The following is a 17,527-nucleotide window of genomic DNA, read 5'->3' as shown; positions in this document are numbered from 1 at the left end:
TGCCAGGGTTCTTTCCACGTACACCTCAAGATGCTAAGGCAGGGAAGACATGGAGACACCCCTGGTAATATCAGAAGTCCTCCTGAACCCCACCACGTAAAGCAGTGATGGAACCACCACAACCTGGGCTAAGCAGAGGACCCACACTGAGGCCGCTGTGGACACGTGGGCAGCTCCTCCGAGGGTGACCCTCAGCCTCTGCGCACCCCAGGGTCTATGTGAACAACTGGATGGGGGCATGAGGCGGTGCTCAGGGGCTTGGGGACCACACCCAAGACAGAAACCAGGGCTGGGCACGTTGCTCATGCCTGTAATCCCGACACTTTGGGTGGCTGAGGCGGGTGGATCACCTGAAGTCAGGAGTTTGAGACCAGCCTGGCCAACACAGTGAAACCCCAACTCTACCAAAAATACAAAAAATTAGCCAGGCGTGGTGGTGGGCGCCTGTAATCCCAGCTACTTGGGAGGCTGCGGCAGAAGAATTGATGGAACCCAGGAGGTGGAGGTTGCAGTGAGCAAAGATCACACCACTGTACTCCAGCCTGGACAACAGAACAAGACCCAAGACCCCATCCCAAAAAAAAAAAAAGAAAAGAAACAGAAACCGGGAAGGAAACTTGTTTGCGGAGTCACGCGTGGAGAATAAACGCCACTGGCCCAACTCTCAGGCTGGAACTCAAATCCCAGCAAGGGGACCCTGCCTGGTCTCTGGCGTCCTTATGCAGACCGGAAGGTTCCATGGGGGCCCTGCATGGACTGGAGACCCTTTGTGGATGAGGAGGTCCCTGAGGGCTCCGTGTGGATGGGTGGGAGGGACAGGGTGTCCCCCGCGGGCTCTGTGTGGGCAGGCACTCCTCTGGGGTCCTGTCTGGATGAAAAGGCCTGCAGTGGAGCCACAAGGAAACTTCTGGAGTCCCCAAGGGCAGTTTCCAAATATCAGGCTGCATGAGTCTCCTCTGCATTCACCCTAAAAAGACACCGCTCAGGGGCTGACAAGTTCCACACACAGAGCTGGAGGGTTGAGGTAGAGGCACGGCCCTCTGAAAGCAGGACCTCAGAGCTGCGGGTGGGAGTGGACACGGGGGCCCACTGCCGGGCCCTGCCCCTTACGAGCTGCGCCTTTGGGCAAACTCCTTAGCTCTCTCTATGCCTGTTTCCTTACCTGTCAAATGGGTGGACGATACTACATCACAGGCTGTGTGGAAGGGAGAGGGGCTGATTCAGGTGGGCCACTTAGAAGCCACTTAGATCACACTACAGGCCCCACTGGGATCACCGGCAAGGCTGTGACCTGCCCGTTTCCTTCCAGAACACTCTGTAGAGCTTGTCAGTTGAGCCAGGTGCTGCACCCGCCAGGGCTCACATTTGAGAAATGAGGGGTTGCCTCGGGGATCCCGGACACAACCATCTTCCACGAGCTGAGGTGGATGCCCAGCCCCACAGCGCCCACCCACGGGCATCCCCGAGTGTCCCCAAGCCAGGGCGGCGGCCACCCTCCTACCTCGTGGAAGTCGGCATCCTGTGTGGCTGCCAGGTCGAAGCCCTGCTGCCAGCTCTCGTGCTGAAGGACGCGGCCCAGCAGCTGGTAGGCCGTGCGCACGTCATTGCCAAAGAGCGTGCCCGTGTGCTGTGTAGCGTTGCGCAGTGCCCTCACCAGCCGCAGGGCCCCGGCACCATCCACCTGCGTCTCGTTGCGGCTTAGCTTCTCATTCTGCAACAGGGAGGTGGTCGCGATGTGTGCAAACCCACTTTGGTTGCTTTCGGTTCCTGCGGTTACTCAGCAACTCACTACTGTCCGGTGCAAGTTTCCTTGTCAGAAAGGAACTTAAAAAAATCCAAAAGCCTGGCTAGGCACGGTGGCTCATGCCTGTAATCCCAGCACTTTGGGAGGCCGAGGCAGGTAGATCATTTGAGGTCAGGAGTTCGAGACCAGCCTGGCCAACATGGTGAAAACCTGTCTCTACTCTCCATTTTAAAAATACTCTATGTCGCACTTTGGGAGGCCGAGACAGGCGCATCACGAGGTCAGGAGATCAAGACCATCCTGGCTAACACGGTGAAACCCCGTCTCTACAAAAATACAAAAAAACTAGCCGGGCGTAGTGGCGGGCGCCTGTAGTCCCAGCTACTCAGAAGGCTGAGGCAGGAGAATGGTGTGAACCCGGGAAGTGGAGCTTGCAGTGAGCCAAGATCACGCCACTGCACTCCAGCCCGGCTGACTGAGCAAGACTCCGTCTCAAAAAAGAAAAAAAAAATACTCTATGTCTCTATTTCAAAAGTAAAAAATTTAGCAGGGTGTGGTGGTGGGCACCTGTAAGTCCCAACTACTAGGGAGGCTGAGGCAGGAGAATAGCTTGAATCGGGGAAGCAGAGGTTGCAGTGAGCTGAGACCATGACACTGCCCTCTAGCTTGGGAGATAGAGTGAGACTTCATCTTCCAAAAAAAAAAAAAAAAAAAAAAAAAAACCAGAAGCCCAAAAAATGAGCACTGCTGACAGTTAGGACATGGAAAACATGGAAACAAGGGTCTGGTGGGCCAAAAAGGGCTCAGAGAAAGACAGCAAGCGGGAGGCATGGGAACAAACGCTATGAAATAGGGCGGGATCAGGGGGCAAATAGAGTCAAATGCAGGGACCCTGCGTTTTCAGAACGAAAGACACAGAGCTGGGTCCTCTGGGGGACAGAAGTGCACGTGGGGGGTGCCCGGCTCAGGTGCCAATGCCCCCAAGTCCACAGGAACCTCCTGGCTCCAGGCTGCGGGCCTGTGGGGCTGCCCCTGCGGCATCACAGCTGCCCCAACCCTCGCCAGCCCAGGAGCCTCGGCCCACACAAACCCTTGCATGCACACATGAACACACACGTGCCCCGGCTGAACACGCATCCTCGAGGCGCCCCTACCATGGCCCTGAGGTCCACGAAGGAGATGGTGGTGCAGTTAAAGAGCTCTGGGGGCAGCCAGCCCTTCTCCCCGCTGCAGTGTCGGACCGCGTTTCCTAGGGAAGCAGAGCAGGTATGCAAAGCCTGAAACTCAAATTGTTGATCAATGCTTGTGTATTTCAATCCCCAGTCCGAATGTACTTAAACCCAGAACACTGTGTGGCGGTGAGAACCCCGGGGGGCCGGAAGGCCAACACCAGCGCCCCTCTTTCATGTCAGGGCCACGGCCGAAGCTGCTCTGACACTGACAACCAGACGTTTCGGGTGCCCAGCCAACGGAAGCCAGCGCTTCCAAGCAAGTCCGCAAGGAAAGAAATCAGCAACACCATCCGCCGGGCGGCCATGATCCCATGTGCCAGGAATCTGTTTCGGCCAGGCCTTTCTTTGCCTCACTGCACTCCCCAGCCGTCCCTCACACTGGGGACAAAGTCACTGTCCCCATTTCACAGAGGAAACCCAATGCTACAAACAGTGAAGCCATTTGTCCAGGTGCCGCAGCCTGAGCGACACAGCAGGGACTGGCTGCGTCTGACGGGCAGGCGTCCGCACATGCACTACGCTGTTCATGTTTCTGTTACATCCTCTGCCTGCTTTGTGTATTTACGGGTAGGGAAAAGGTGATCTGATTTCTCCCCAGTACTTTGCCTGCTGATGTTTCTTCAGCACGAAACATTCCGTGAGTCCCCATGTCTCGACCGGCTCTCCCACAAGGACGCGTGCCTCAGTTCCCTACCCGTGGATGCCACAGGCCCCGGGGACTCACCGACGGATCCCTTGGGGCACGGCACCGCAGCCGGCTGCCCAAACTTGGTCTGTGGCCACCAGATGCCGGCCTCAAACGCTTTGGGACAGCCGTTGTAGATCACTGGGGTAGAGAGGAGAGAAGGCTGCTCAGCGGGGCATGCCGTGCCCACCACCACAAACAGGCACCACTGTCTGCGTGTGCCTCCCTGCAGGAGGCCCTGCTCCCACCAAGAACCGAACCCTAGCCCCTAGCATCTCCCCTGCCCCCATCCATGTCAGAGCTGGAGAGGGGGTGACCAGGCTCTGACCCACACCCCCTCACACAGAACCAGGTTTCTAGAAGGTCAAGAGAAAGCAGAACACAAGGGAGCCCAGGGTTCCCCCAAACAGCTGGCGTGCATGCACCCACGTGCACGCCAGGGTAGCAGCCTGTCCCTGCGCTGTAACCTGCAGGGTGTCAAGGGGCAACACAGACCTTCACAGCCGAATGTGGTGACCTCGGCAAACGGGTTGTCACAGCGGTTGCACTGACGGCCGATGACGCCGGGCTTGCAGGCACACTGCCCGGTGGCCATGTCGCAAGTGCGGCTGTGGGAGCCATGGGGGAAGCAGTCGCAGGGCAGACAGGTATCCTGGGCTGGGGGCTTATAGTAATTCTCCTGCAAAAGCCAGAGGCAGGGCCTGTGACTTCAGATGCCCAGGAAAGGCCCTACCTTGCAGCGCATTTTCCAAGCATCGTCCAGACTCCCACCTGGGTGCGTGTGTCGGCTGCCAGCCATCTCACCCCTCATGGGTACCTTCTGCCCACATCCCACACCCAACAGGGGCTGCCTCCCAGGGCCCCACAAGGCCGGACCCAGGAGAACAATTCTTCCAGGAAGCATGCCCTCCCTCATGTCTTAGCAAATCTCAGCAGTGAGCACCTTTGCATTTGTCCTAAAAAGAATCAGAGATCCAAATGGCTTACGCGTGGGGATAGCCCTTGGGCGTTTTTTTAAAGTTGTTTGGAAAAATTAGAAGCCACCTGAACGTCCACCATTGGGTGGGTCAGGGTGACAATCAAGAGCTTATACTTTGGATTCAGAAAGTCCTGGGTTCATGCTTGACCCTTGCCATTTACCGGCTACACTGCCTGGGCCAGTCACTGGGCCTCCCCAGGCCCAAGTAGCAACCCCCCAACCCCGCCCCAGAAAATGGGGCAGGCTGTGACTTGGGGAGACTCGTGAGCAACGTTCAGACTTGTGTGACAGGCGGGGACTCCAACTGTGTGTAAAATGGCGGTAAGCGGCAGGCCCAGAAGAGATGCTAAAACACTAACAATCACAGCTGGGAGGCGACATGGGGTGACTGCGATCTTTATGTTTTTTTATTACATTTTGTATAACTTTGTTTTTCTATTTTTTTGAGATAGGGTCTCACTCTGTTGCCCAGGCTGGAATGCAGTGGTACAATCACAGCTCACTGCCGCCTCAACCTCCAGGGCTCAAGTGATCCTCCCACCTCAGCTGGGATCACACGCATGCACCAGCACGCTCAGCTAATGTTTTTATTTTTTGTAGAAGTGGGAGTCTCACTATGTTGCCCAGGGTGGTCTTGAATTCCTGGGCTCAAGTAATCCCTCCTGCCTCGGCCTCCGGAGTAGCTGCGATTACAAGCATGAGCCACCACACCCTGCCTATAACTCTGAATGAGAAAAAAATCATAGGCAAGTTTTCGCCAATTCACTTCCAACGTCCCCTCTGCTCTGCCACCCACTGTGCCACCACCACCACCTGGTGACATGTGTGGACCAACCCGGACCCAGGAGAGCTGTTTAATTTGAGCCTTTTAGGACACAAGTCCCACTTGCTGTTGGAACCACTGCGGGCACTCAGGACACTACTGACATCACGGGATGGCATCCAAGGGTACCCTGATGCCAGCTTCCCTCCTAGGGCCGGCCGCATCTGCAGGAAGCTCATGTCCCTTGCCCAGGCTCCTGTTACCCTCAGACCTAATATCTGGATTTCAAGTTACTGTGAGTGCTATGGCTGTGGTGTACACGAAGATCCTGAAGGAGGTGATGTATCCTGAGAGGGGTGGGGAGGGGTCCCTAGAGTCTGCACTGAGAACACGTGCGCATATCTGGAGACGTGAGATGTGAGCTCCGTGCTGCACGCAGGTTAGGACGGACAGCCCTGGATGGGGGGTGGGGCATAACGCATTTAGTGACGCTTTCTATTTTAAAACTGCTGTTGTCGTGGGACGTCAGCTTGGTAAAGACCAGGAAAATGACCAGGCACGGTGGCTCACACCTGTAATCCCAGCACTTTGGAAGGCTGAGGCGGGTGGATCACCTGAGGTCAAGAGTTCAAGACCAGCCTGGCCAACATGGTGAAATCCTGTCTCTGCTAAAAATACAAAAATTAGCTGGGCGTGGTGGTGGGCGTCTATAATCCCAGCTACTCAGGAGGCTGAGGCAGAAGAATCACTGGAACCTGGGAGGCACAGGCTGCAGTGAGCCAAGATTGTACCACTGCACTCCAGTCTGGGCGACACAGCGAGACTCCATCTGAAAAAAAAAAAAAGACCAGGAAAATGGCCAACCAGGAGGCCAGGAGGGCCGGGGTGGTGCCAGAGATGAGCCAGCCCTCAGAAAAGGCTGGGCTGCCCATAGCCGTGGGCAGTGGGCTGGGAGCAGGCAGGGATTCCTGTTCCCTGGGTAGGGGCTGGCGGGGCTGAACCCGTAGTTTACATGTGGAAAACAGCCATGGAGTAGTCACAGAGCACAGGGGAACAGCAAGGAAACCAAAAACCACATCTGTACACAAATGTGTGAGTGGGCACAGGTGTGTGTGCAGGTGTGTGTGTACAGGCAGGGTGTGTGTAGGGATGTGTGTATGTAGGGGGTGTGTACAGGCAGGGTGTGTAGGCGTATGTGTATGTAGGGGCATCTGCGCATGTGTGTTAGCACACACAGCCATCTCCCTGGGCTCAGGGCCTGGGGTGGGCATGCAGAGACCATGGGGGCTGGGCCTCACCTTGCATTGGCACTGGCCGTTGGTCTTATTACAATCAGGATCAAAGCCTTTGCTGACAGCACAGTGGCAGGGTCCACAGACAGGGTTCCCCCACCAGCCTCTGGGGCACGGAAGGTCGAGTCTGCGGGGAAAATAAGAGGGCAGCTGGAAGGTTTATGCAACTGTGCTTTCCGGAACAAGAAAAGGCCCGCTGGCAGCGTGGAGATGGCTGCCCAGGAGGCCTGGCTGGGTCCAGCTCTGGGAGCTTCACTTTCACATTATGTGGCCTCAGTCTCCCCTCTACTGGCTCCCAACCTCACCCCCCACCCACAGATCCGCCATGCCCAAAGCGACTGGGATGGCATCTATGTCCACTGTCTGCCCCACATCCACATGACGCCTGGCTCACTGGGGATTAAGACAGTGAACCCTACTGCAAGGGCTGGCCTTTCACGATGCAGCCCCACACAGGCAGACTGAACTCAGCTGCCTGGCATAACTTCTCAAAGTGCGCTTGGGGTGAGTGCCAGCATGAGATGCCCGCGGGAAGCTCCTCAACAGGGAGTGTGGCAGCTTTTGTTGTCCCCCAGGTCCCCTGGGCACCAGCCCCACAGATGCTCAGGGCAGCCGTGCCCTGGTGTAGCGTGCCCCTTAGATCAGCAGCACACGTGCATGCACTCAGAACCCAGTGGAAGCCAGTCCTGCCTCCCTGAGCCTCCCCCGGCGGTGAGCAACAGACACTGAAGATGAGCAACACTGCAGTGACAGAGCCAGGCCTCCGAGGTGCCGGCCGCTGCTGTGCATGAGTCATCCTACCTGTTCCTGACGGGGGCTGCACCTGCGCAGTCACCTGGAGGCCCACCTGCTTGCAACGGCCCCGCCCGAGTGTCCTGCAGGCTCCTGCATTCCCCATCCTGGCTAACCGAGTTCCCTCTACCCAGCTGCCAGCTCTAGCATTCACTCACTTGATAAGCAAGTATTAAGGACTGTGTACAAATCAGGGTCACAAAGAAAACCAGGCCAGAGATAGAGTCTGGTGTTTATGGATGTGTGTATGCAGCGTGGGGGCCCCAGAGCCTTCACCCCCCTGCAGCCCTGGTGACCGCGGCACCGGGCATGGAGACGCTGGATCAGCCTCTTAGCAACCCCCTCCACCCTGCTCCAAGCTGTGCTCCATGCGGCAGCTGGCGGTTCCTTAAGACCAGACCCGGTTCTGCCACTTTAGTGCTGGGCCCCCAGGGTCTCCACACAGCCAAGCTCTGTTCCTGGCTTATGGGCCCACCCCTGTCCCCACCCAGGCCTCTCTAGACCAGCGTCATCCCCTTACCCCTCTCTAGCTTGGCTCTGTTCCCAGAAAGCCCTCCAGCTTCAGCCTCACTGGCTCCCACCTCCCTCTCCACTCCCAGGGCACCTCCTCTAAGCTCTCCCTTGCATTAGATCTTGCTGGTATCCAAGAATGACGTGGTGCCATCTTCTCGTGACGTCACCAGCTCCAGGGCACAGGCTGCTTCCCGCTCATGGGGTCACAGCCAGGATCACAGCCAGGATCACAGCACCTGCTCTAGGCTCAGGTGGACAAAGGACAGAGCGTAGCAGGTGTCCCCACACCTGAGGGCCACCAGCAGCTGAGGACAATGAGCCATGGGGGCATCACCTCCACGGCAGCCTAGAACCTTGGTTTATGAAGAACCAAGCAGCTCCACCTTGGACAAAGTGACGCTTGTAATGACTACACACTGTGCCCAGCGATCCCTGTGCAAAGGGCACTCTGGGAGCCCAAAGAGCATGCTGCTGCCTGTCCTAACCACACCAGGATCTCCACATTCATCAGACACGACCTCAACCCCACCGACTCGAGAGAGAAAGCATTCTCTATAAATCGCACACGTCTCGCGGCATCTCATGGGGTCTGTTCGCTCTGGGCACAGCGAGGACTCCGGGTGAGTCATACTGCACGTTTCTGGTGTGGACACATGATCCAATGGGGTTAGTTTGAGATGTCCAAATCGATTCTCATTGCCCAGGCGTGGTGGCTCACACCCATAATCCCAGTACTTTAGGAGGCTGAGACAGGTGGATCTCTTGAGGTCAGGAGTTCGAGACCAGCCTGACCAATATGGTGAAATCCCATCTCTCCTAAAAATACAAAATTATTAGCTGGGCATGGTGGCAGGCACCTGTAGGACCAGCTACTTGGGAGGCTGAGGCAGGAGAATCGCTTGAGCCCAGGAGGCGGAGATTGCAGGGAGCCAAGATCGCACCATTGCCCTCCAGCCTGGATGACAGAGTAAGACTCTGTCTCAAAAAAAAAAAAAATTATCATTTAATTCATGCCAATTTTGAAAACAAAAAATATGTCCCTGTAATCCAGAATTACACATATCTTCGGGTCAAAATAAGAAAGAGAAGACACTGACTTAAGAGGGAACACAGCCACATGGACTCTGAAGGCACAGGGAGGTCCCGGGGCTGCTCTTACTTGTTCTCGCAGTACGGCCCGTAGTGGCTGGGCCCACACTCGCACACGTAGCCCTGCAGGGAGCCAGGGGAGCGTACGCAGGCCCCCATGTTCTCGCAGGGGTTCAGGTGACAGGCATCCACACAGTTTATTCCAAGGTACCCTGCAAGGACAGAGCCAGCATTACCTCCACCCAGAATCCATGAGACCTTCCACGTTAAAATATCTGGAGCAAACTGTCTCCCCGAGATCTGACTTTCCCTGGTACTCGGCAGAGGGAAGAGACAGGCTGCCACAGGGTCCCCAAAAACACAGCGTTAGGCAGGTTAGACTCGGTGAATGCAGAGAGGAAAGCCTTCCCGGCTGCCCCAAGGAGGGTGAGAGCCTTGGAACACGGGCCCCAGGCCGCCCCAGGACACATGGGGAATGGCCACCAGCAGATGACTTCAGCACCTCAAATCTCAGAGGCCACCCTGAAGGGAGGATTTCCTTAATGTGTACTTTTCACTCATTCATTCATTCATTCATTCATTCATTCATTCATTCATTCAGACACAGTCTTGCTCTGTTGCCCAGACCGAAGTGCAGTGGCATGATCTCAGCTCACTGCAACCTTTGCCTAACAGGCTCAAGTGATCCTCCCACCTCAGTCTCCCACGTAGCTGGGGCCACAGGTGCATGCCACCATGCCGGGCTAACTTTTGGGTTTTTTTTTTTTGGTAGAGATGGGGTTTCACCATGTTGCCAGACTGGTCCTGAACTCCTGGCCTCAAGTGACTCACCCACCTTGGCCCCCCAGTGTGCTGGGATTACAGGTGTGATCCACTGCGCCCAGCCTTACTTTTCATTATTTCTTTGCTGATCACCCCATGTGCTGAGGAGAGCACCTGGGGCACTCTGTGCCTCAAGTAAGGAAGAGGCTCAGAGTCTCTCTCTAGACGGGGCCTACTTGTTATAAAGCTCAGCGCTCCACAGAACCACAGGGAGTCGGCTGGGGACACCAACGTCCAAACTGAGCCCCCCTCCTGTGTTTCAGTCATGAGAGGCCTCCCTGTCACTGAAGGGCCCCGGGAGGGCGGTCCCACCTTTGTCACAGATGCAGCTGTAGTCCTCCCAGGTGTCATGGCAGCGGCTGTGGGGGGGACAGGGGCTCGAGGTACAGGGGTCCTCCACATCACAGCCGTCCTTCACCCTGACCTTGAGCGCATTGTTCATGTTCAGGGTGGCGACGTTGGTGGGCGTCCCCCCCATCCTCACTCCCTGCATTAAGGAAAGGGCATTGGGGCTGCAGGAGCCCGGAAAGGTAAGTAGGGGTTAAGGGAACCCTGAGACCTCTCTGGTCCCTCGCGAGGCATTCATTTGTGACACCTCATTTATCTGCAGAGCTGGGGTGGGCAGGGCTGCTCCTCCCGCCCCATGGCCTGGTGGCCGGAGTGCAGTGGAGGGCTAGGTGAGGAGCTCAGAGGGCACGCCGGCCCGATCTCCTGGGGTGCACGGTGGGAGTGTGAGGAGTGGACATCCCTGCCGAGGGGGCTGAGAGCCGAGGGGGCTGAGAGCCGAGGGGGCTGAGAGCTGAGGAGGGCTGAGAGCCGAGGGGGCTGAGAGCCGAGGGGGCTGAGAGCTGAGGAGGGCTGAGAGCCGAGGGGGCTGAGAGCCGAGGGGGCTGAGAGCTGAGCGACTCTGAGAGCCGAGGGGGCTGAGAACCGAGGGGGCTGAGAGCCGAGGGGGCTGAGAGCCGAGGGGGCTGAGAGCTGAGTGACTCTGAGAGCAGTTCCCTCGGCTGGAACCCCTGGCTCCAGGGGACAGGCACGGGGCCTACTTGGGTGACGTCTGTGGTTGGACTGGGTGGGGGTGGCAGCAAGGGGCTCAATTCAGGACGCTTCACAAAGGCAAGGGGCAGGTGGCTGGCATGGCAGTGGGGAGCTGTGGGGGCCAGGGACGGCCAGGATGCCAAGGGGAACCGCGGGGAAGGATGGATCTAAAGAGGAAACAGGAGCTGTTAAAGTGAGGATGTCTATCAGACAAATTCTTCACTCACTGAAAGCTAACAGGGTAACCAACAGCACCAACGGTGGTGCTGGCAGCCTCGGAGCCGCCTGTGAGGGACAGGCCCCCCCGACTCCACCGCCACCGCCCCCACCTACCTGCATGCAGCCTCGGAATCCACGGCGCACGGAGACCTTGTCTTCAGAGGCGCCCCCGACCACCACGCTCCTGATTGTCAGCCCGGGAAGCATGCCCCCGATATCTGCCCTGTTCTGTGTGGAGAGAGGGGCGGAGCTCTGGGGGCAGAGTCCACCATCCTAGAAACGTCTTCCAGCCTGAAGAATGTGCTGGAAGCCTAAACAGTCGCTTCAACAAGCTCCCCAGAGCCTGAGGACATCTGGGCCTCCAAAGAGAGAGCTGGGCCCAGCTGGACAGCGTGGCTGGCTGTGATGATAAGGGCGAGGGGACCAGGCCAGAGGATGGGTGTCCATGTCCCAGCCTAGCCAAAGCGGCCAGTGGGGTCAACGTGAGCAACTGTCCCGCCTCTGTCAAAGTCACAACGCTAAACCAGCCCCGCTGTGACAGAGTTTGGCGAATCAGGAAGATGGCAGCGAACGGAAATTCGTTCACCCATTAACACTGTGGGAACCCAAGAGGGTCTTGGCTGAGATCCAGTCCCAGAAAAGCAGGTGCCTGGAACACACCTATTTACTCCCAGGTCTGTGTTGTAAGATGAGCCTTGGCTCCAAGAGCTCTTGGAAATCCCAGGTAGCCCCTTAAGTGTGTGGGCATTTCACAGACAACATCTTGAGTTACCCGCCTGCCAACTGTGGAAAGCCAGTTTCAGTAAGTATTCTGAACATTGTCTGGGATGGCGCCATCTACCTGCTAGGACAGGCGTGGCTCCCTGGTGTCTCACAGGCCTGTCCAGGGCCTGGGTCTCATTGCTTTCCCAGTTTTGCTCCCCATCCATGCTCTGAGGGCATGGGCCCTGGCATTGCTACTTCAATACCCTAAAGACACGGTGCTGAGCCTGCAGGCGCAAGTTGCTCAAGATGGCTTTGCTAAAAGAAACCACTGCTGAAGGCACCAACAGCACCATGTTGAGAAATGCAGCTGGAGGAAGTCAGCTGCTGACTGTCGGGGGTGGGGCATCTGGGTAAAGGAGGTGAGGAAGATGCCAGTGACCTCGGTACAGGGCAGAACAGAAGCCCACTTGCGGGGGCCCAGAAAGTGCCTCCCCAAATCCACAAGGTCTCTGGCGGGTCCTGGCACATCAAGGGGTCATTCTGTTTTTCCCTGGGCCAGAGGGTCCATCCCCAGAGGAGGTGCAGGTACCAGCTCACCTGGTCCATCCCATAATCCAAAGTCATAGTGACCAGGTGCTTCATCTCACTGTCCTCCTTAACATTCTTCAGCTCGATGAGTAGGTGGTGCCACTCCCCGTCGGTCACCCGCAACCTGGACAGCATCACGGACTCCACATCGGAGGGGCCATGGGACACCTCAAACTGGAGGTAGTTGTTCAGGATCTGGAGCAGGGAGAGCCACACCAACTGATTGGTACAATGACAATGAAAGAGACAACGCTTTGCAGTCACTTAAACAAGAAAGCTGTGAAGGGAGACTGATGCTGTGGTACCAGATACAAGATGGGTTTAAAAATTGGGCAAAGTTGGCCGGGTGCGGTGGCTCAGGCCTGTAATCTCAGCACTCTGGGAGGCTGAGGCGGGTGGATCACCTGAAGTCAAAAGTTCGTGACCAGCTTGGCCAACATGGTGAAACCCCATCTTTACTAAAAATACAGAAATTAGCTAGGTGTGGTGGCGGGTGCCTGTAATCCTAGCTACTCAGAGGCTGAGGCAGGAGAACTGCTTGAATCCAGGAGGTGGAGGTTGCAGTGAGCTGAGATTGTGTCATTGCACTCCAGCCTGGGTGACAGAATGAGACTTGGTATCAAGAAAAAAAAAAAAAGGCAAAGTTGGCTGTCTGTGGTGGCTCAGGCCTTTAATCCCAGCACTTTGGGAGACCACAGCAGGCGAATCACCTGAGATCGGGAGTTCAAGACCAGCCTAGCCAACATGGTGACACCCCGTCTCTACTAAAAATACTAAAATTAGCCAGGCATGCTGGCAGGCACCTGTAAACCCAGCTACTCGGGAGGCGAAGGCAGCAGAATCGCTTGAACCTGGGAGGTAGAGGTTGCAGTGAGCTGAGATTGCACCACTGCACTCCAGCCTGGGAGACAAGAGCGAGACTCTGTCTCAAAATAATAATAATTAGACAAAGTTGGCTGGGTGTGGTGGCTCACACCTGTAATTTCAGCACTTTGGGAAGCCAAGGCGGGTGGATTGCTTGAGGCCAGGAGGTCAAAGACAGCCTGGCAAATATGGCAAAACCTCGTGTCTACTAAAAATTCAAAAATTAGCCGGGCATGGTGGTATGTTCCTGTAATCCCAGTTACTTGGGAGGCTGAGGTGGGAGGATCACTCAAGCCCAGGAGGTGGAGGTTGCAGTGAGCCAAGATAGCACTACTGTACACTTCAGTTTGGGTGACAGAGCGAGACCTTGTCTCAAAAAAAAAAAAAAAAAAAAAAGTAGGCCAAGTTGTTCTTTGTTGCTGCTGCCAAAACACTCATCAGAACTGCTTGTCTTATTCTATGGGAAAAAGCATCAATCGCTTCATGGAGGTCAAGTAAGCAAAGGGCCAAGACCAAGCCCCATTAGGCTTTTAAGTATTGGGAACCAGCTCGATTCAGGTAACTATTGGGGTCCTATTTTTGGATGCAAACATACTTTATAAGACAAGATTTAATCCTCTGTGTTTAATTACATGCATGAAAAAAACAAAAATCAGCATTGCGAATGGCCTAAGATGCTCATATTGTAAAATAAGGTAGGCCAAGGACAGTGTCAAAATCTTAGTTCTCCTAAGAAAGGACTTGGCGGCCGGGCGCGGTGGCTCACGCCTGTAATCCCAGGACTTTGGGAGACCGAGACGGGCGGATCATGAGGTCAGGAGATCGAGACCATCCTGGCTAACATGGTGAAACCCCGTCTCTACCAAAAATACAAAACACTAGCCGGGCGTAGTGGCGGGCACCTGTGGTCCCAGCTACTTGGGAGGCTGAGGCAGGAGAATGGCGAGAACCCGGGAGGCGGAGCTTGCAGTGAGCCGAGATTGCGCCACCGCACTCCAGCCTGGGCGACTGAGCAAGACTCCATCTCAAAAAAAAAAAAGAAAGGACTTGGCAATTTGGACCAACTCTCCTCTTGAAATCACCTACAAACATGAGACAAAATATTAAAGAATGTCTGTTTGAAGGTACTGAAGTGGCTCCAGGCAAAACAGAGTTTCAGGCTCATGACCAAGGAAAAGACAGAATCTGCACAACAGCATGGTGTGTTTCCCTGCAAGGCTGGCAGCTGGTTCTGGAAGACACAGTGGAGGCTGAGCGTGCAGTCAGGTCACGGCTGCCAGGTACCTGAAACCCTTGCCCTCCTTGGCACTCTTCAGCCCGGTCAGCAGGTGGTGCCATGCCTCATCAGTCACCTGTGACCTAGAGTCTCAGGATGCCTGAAAGCTTTCTAGGTTCATGGGGCTGGAGGATTAAAAACTGGGGTTCACGGACTGCCAACGGTTGTTCCTTGGCTTCTGGTTGGAACCCTGAGGGGTTTACACTAGCAATAAAAAATGAAAAAGACCCACCCTTGCAGGACTGGAAGCCCAGCTTTGAACCATCTCAGTCTGTGACTGCATTAAAGTCTGTGACTTTGGGAGGCCGAGGCAGGTGGATCACCTGAGGTCAGGAGTTCGAGACTAGCCTGACCAACAAGGTGAAATCCCATCTCTACTGAAAATACAAAAAATCAGCTGGGTGTGGTGGCGGGCACCTGTAGTTCCAGCTACCTGGGAGGCTGAGACAGGAGAATTGCTTGAACCCGGGAGGCGGGGGTTGCAGTGAGCAGAGATCACGCCACTGCACTCCATCCTGGGTGACGGAGCCAGACTGTGCCTCAAAAAAAAAAAAAAAAAAGGTCTGTGACTGCATTCAAGTGCTCCAGGAGGGCAATGCTCCCAGTGGTTGCCAGAAGCAAACATGGAAGATAATGACATCCCCATTCTAGTTTCTCTTTTTGTGTGTGTGGGTTTTTGTTTTTGTTTTTGTTTGTTTTGAGACAGAGTTCCATTCTTGTTGCCCAGGCTGGAGTGCAATGGCACAATCTCAGCTCACTATAAACTCTACCTCCCAGGTTCAAGTGATTCTCCTGCCTCAGCCTCCCGAGTAGCTGGGATTACAGGCACCCACTACCATACCCCGCTAATTTGTTTATATTTTTAGTAGAGACGGGGCTTCTCCATGTTGCTCAGGTTGGTCTCAAACTCCTGACCCCAGGTGATCTGCCTGCCTTGGCCTCCCAAAGTGTTCGGATTACAGGCATGAGCCACTGCATCTGGCCCCCATTCTAGTTTCAAATGCTCTCTAGTTTTTAAATAAAATGTCTAGCACTCAATAAAAAGCAGCCAAGTATATGAGGATATAAGGTAATACGCTTGAAAACCAAGAGAAGCAAGGAAGAGTGGTAACAGACCACAGAATCATCAGACACAGGCTCAAAAACAACACTGGGAACCACAAAACTTCCAAGCAGACAGACTCAGTGAGACCATTAGACTTACTTCTGGGTGTAGGTGTTACAGAGATAAGGGTCAAATGGCCATGTTTAAATACATGTAAGAAGAATCAGAAAACAAGGTTGTAACTAAGATGCTCATACTTAAAGATACCTGAAAAAAAATAGCCTAGATTTTAGAAAAACAACTATGAGCACCCTGCTTATATTCTACCTGAAATATAAGGATACAGAATATGTTGACAGTAAAAGGACAGAAGAAAATATATCATATAAATACTAACCAAAAGGAAAACGGTATAGCTATGTTAATATGAGACAAAGTAGATTTGAGGCAGAAATTCTTACTACAGAAGGAAGAGGAATTTCATAATGATAACCGAGTCCGTTTGATTTGAAGATAAATCAACTCTAAATTTGTATGCACCTAAGAACCTGGCCTCAAAATCTATATGGTAAAAATCAAGATTACTAAGAGAAGTAATAGACAAATCTACAGTCAAGGTAGGAGATCTGTAACTAACTTCTCTCAACAAGTGAGAAGACAAAGGCAAAAAAAAATTAAAACCAATAATGATAAAGAATATTTGAATACCACAGTCAACAAACTTTACCTACTTGATATATATGGGTAACAACTGCAGAGCACACAGTGCTATGTGTACAAAACTGGCTAGAGGCCGGGCACGGTGGCTCCAGACTCTCACCCCAACACTTTGGGAGGCCGAGGCGGACAGATCACCTGAGGTCAGGGGATCGAGACCAGCATGGCCTACATGGTGAAACCCCGTCTCTACTAAAAATACAAAAATTATCTGGATGTGGTGGCAGGCACCTATAAATTCCAGCTATTCAGGAGGTTGAGGCAGGAGAATCACTTGAACCTGGGAGGTGGAGGCTGCAGTGAGCTGAGATTGCACCATTGCACTCCAGCCTGGTGACAGAATGAAACTCCATCTCGAAAAGAAAAAAAAAACGACTAGATCTGGGCGTAAACCACATTTCGAAGCTCTGAAATCACATGGTATAAGTTCTTTGACCTGCAATTATGCTAAAAACAATACCAAAATGATTTACTAGAAAATGCTACATGAAGCTGAGCGCGGTGGCTCATGCCTGAAATACCAGCACTTTGGGAGATCGAAGCGGGTAGATCACCTGAGGTCAGGAGTTGGAGACCAGCCTGGCCAATATGGTGAAAATCTGTCTCTACTAAAAATACAAAAATTAGCTGGGCGTGGTGGCACACACCTGTAATCCCAGCTACTCGGGAGGCTGAGGTAGGAGAATCACTTGAAACTGGGAGGCAGAGGTTGCAGTGAGCAAAGATCACACTACTGCACTCCAGCCTGAGAGACAGAGCGAGACTCCAACTCAAAAGAAAAAAGAAAATGCTACATGCTTGCTAACCTAGAAATCTACTTCTAAATATCACATCAGTCTAAGATAAATCCATGAGAGAAAATAGGACACAGGTTTTAACCAGTTGTAAAGGTTATGTTACTAAAACTGTATTTCGATTTTTGGTCTCTATTGATAGTTTGGGGGTTTTTTGTTTGGGGGGGGGACACAAAAAAAAAACATTAGCCGCACACCTGGCTAATTTTTGTATTTTTAGTAGAAACGAGGTTTCTCCATGATGGCCAGGCTGGTCTTGAACTCCCGAACTCAGGTGATCCACCTGCCTTGGCCTCCCAAAGTAGTGGAATTACATCCAAGAGCCACTGTACCTGGCCTGATAGTTTTTTTTTTTTTTTTTTTTTTTTTG

General features: G+C 53.9%; 1 protein-coding gene across 1 annotated transcript in view; it reads right to left on the bottom strand.

Moving 5' to 3' along the window:
- The window catches only part of CELSR1 (cadherin EGF LAG seven-pass G-type receptor 1), a 182,322-nt gene that overhangs the window by 25,592 nt on the left and 139,203 nt on the right, over window positions 1–17,527 (bottom strand). The window contains exons 10-18 of the mRNA XM_025399607.1: window positions 12,471–12,656; window positions 11,283–11,396; window positions 10,224–10,398; window positions 9,160–9,301; window positions 6,702–6,822; window positions 4,157–4,340; window positions 3,701–3,802; window positions 2,899–2,993; window positions 1,502–1,711 (exon numbers count right to left, since the gene is read on the bottom strand). Coding sequence (XP_025255392.1) covers window positions 1,502–1,711; window positions 2,899–2,993; window positions 3,701–3,802; window positions 4,157–4,340; window positions 6,702–6,822; window positions 9,160–9,301; window positions 10,224–10,398; window positions 11,283–11,396; window positions 12,471–12,656 — 1,329 coding nt within the window. The remainder of the gene's footprint in view (window positions 1–1,501; window positions 1,712–2,898; window positions 2,994–3,700; window positions 3,803–4,156; window positions 4,341–6,701; window positions 6,823–9,159; window positions 9,302–10,223; window positions 10,399–11,282; window positions 11,397–12,470; window positions 12,657–17,527) is intronic.

Source organism: Theropithecus gelada, chromosome 10 (genome assembly GCF_003255815.1).
Source record: "Theropithecus gelada isolate Dixy chromosome 10, Tgel_1.0, whole genome shotgun sequence".
Classification (NCBI taxonomy): Eukaryota; Metazoa; Chordata; class Mammalia; order Primates; family Cercopithecidae; genus Theropithecus; species Theropithecus gelada.
This window is presented reverse-complemented; position numbering and strand designations above follow the sequence as displayed.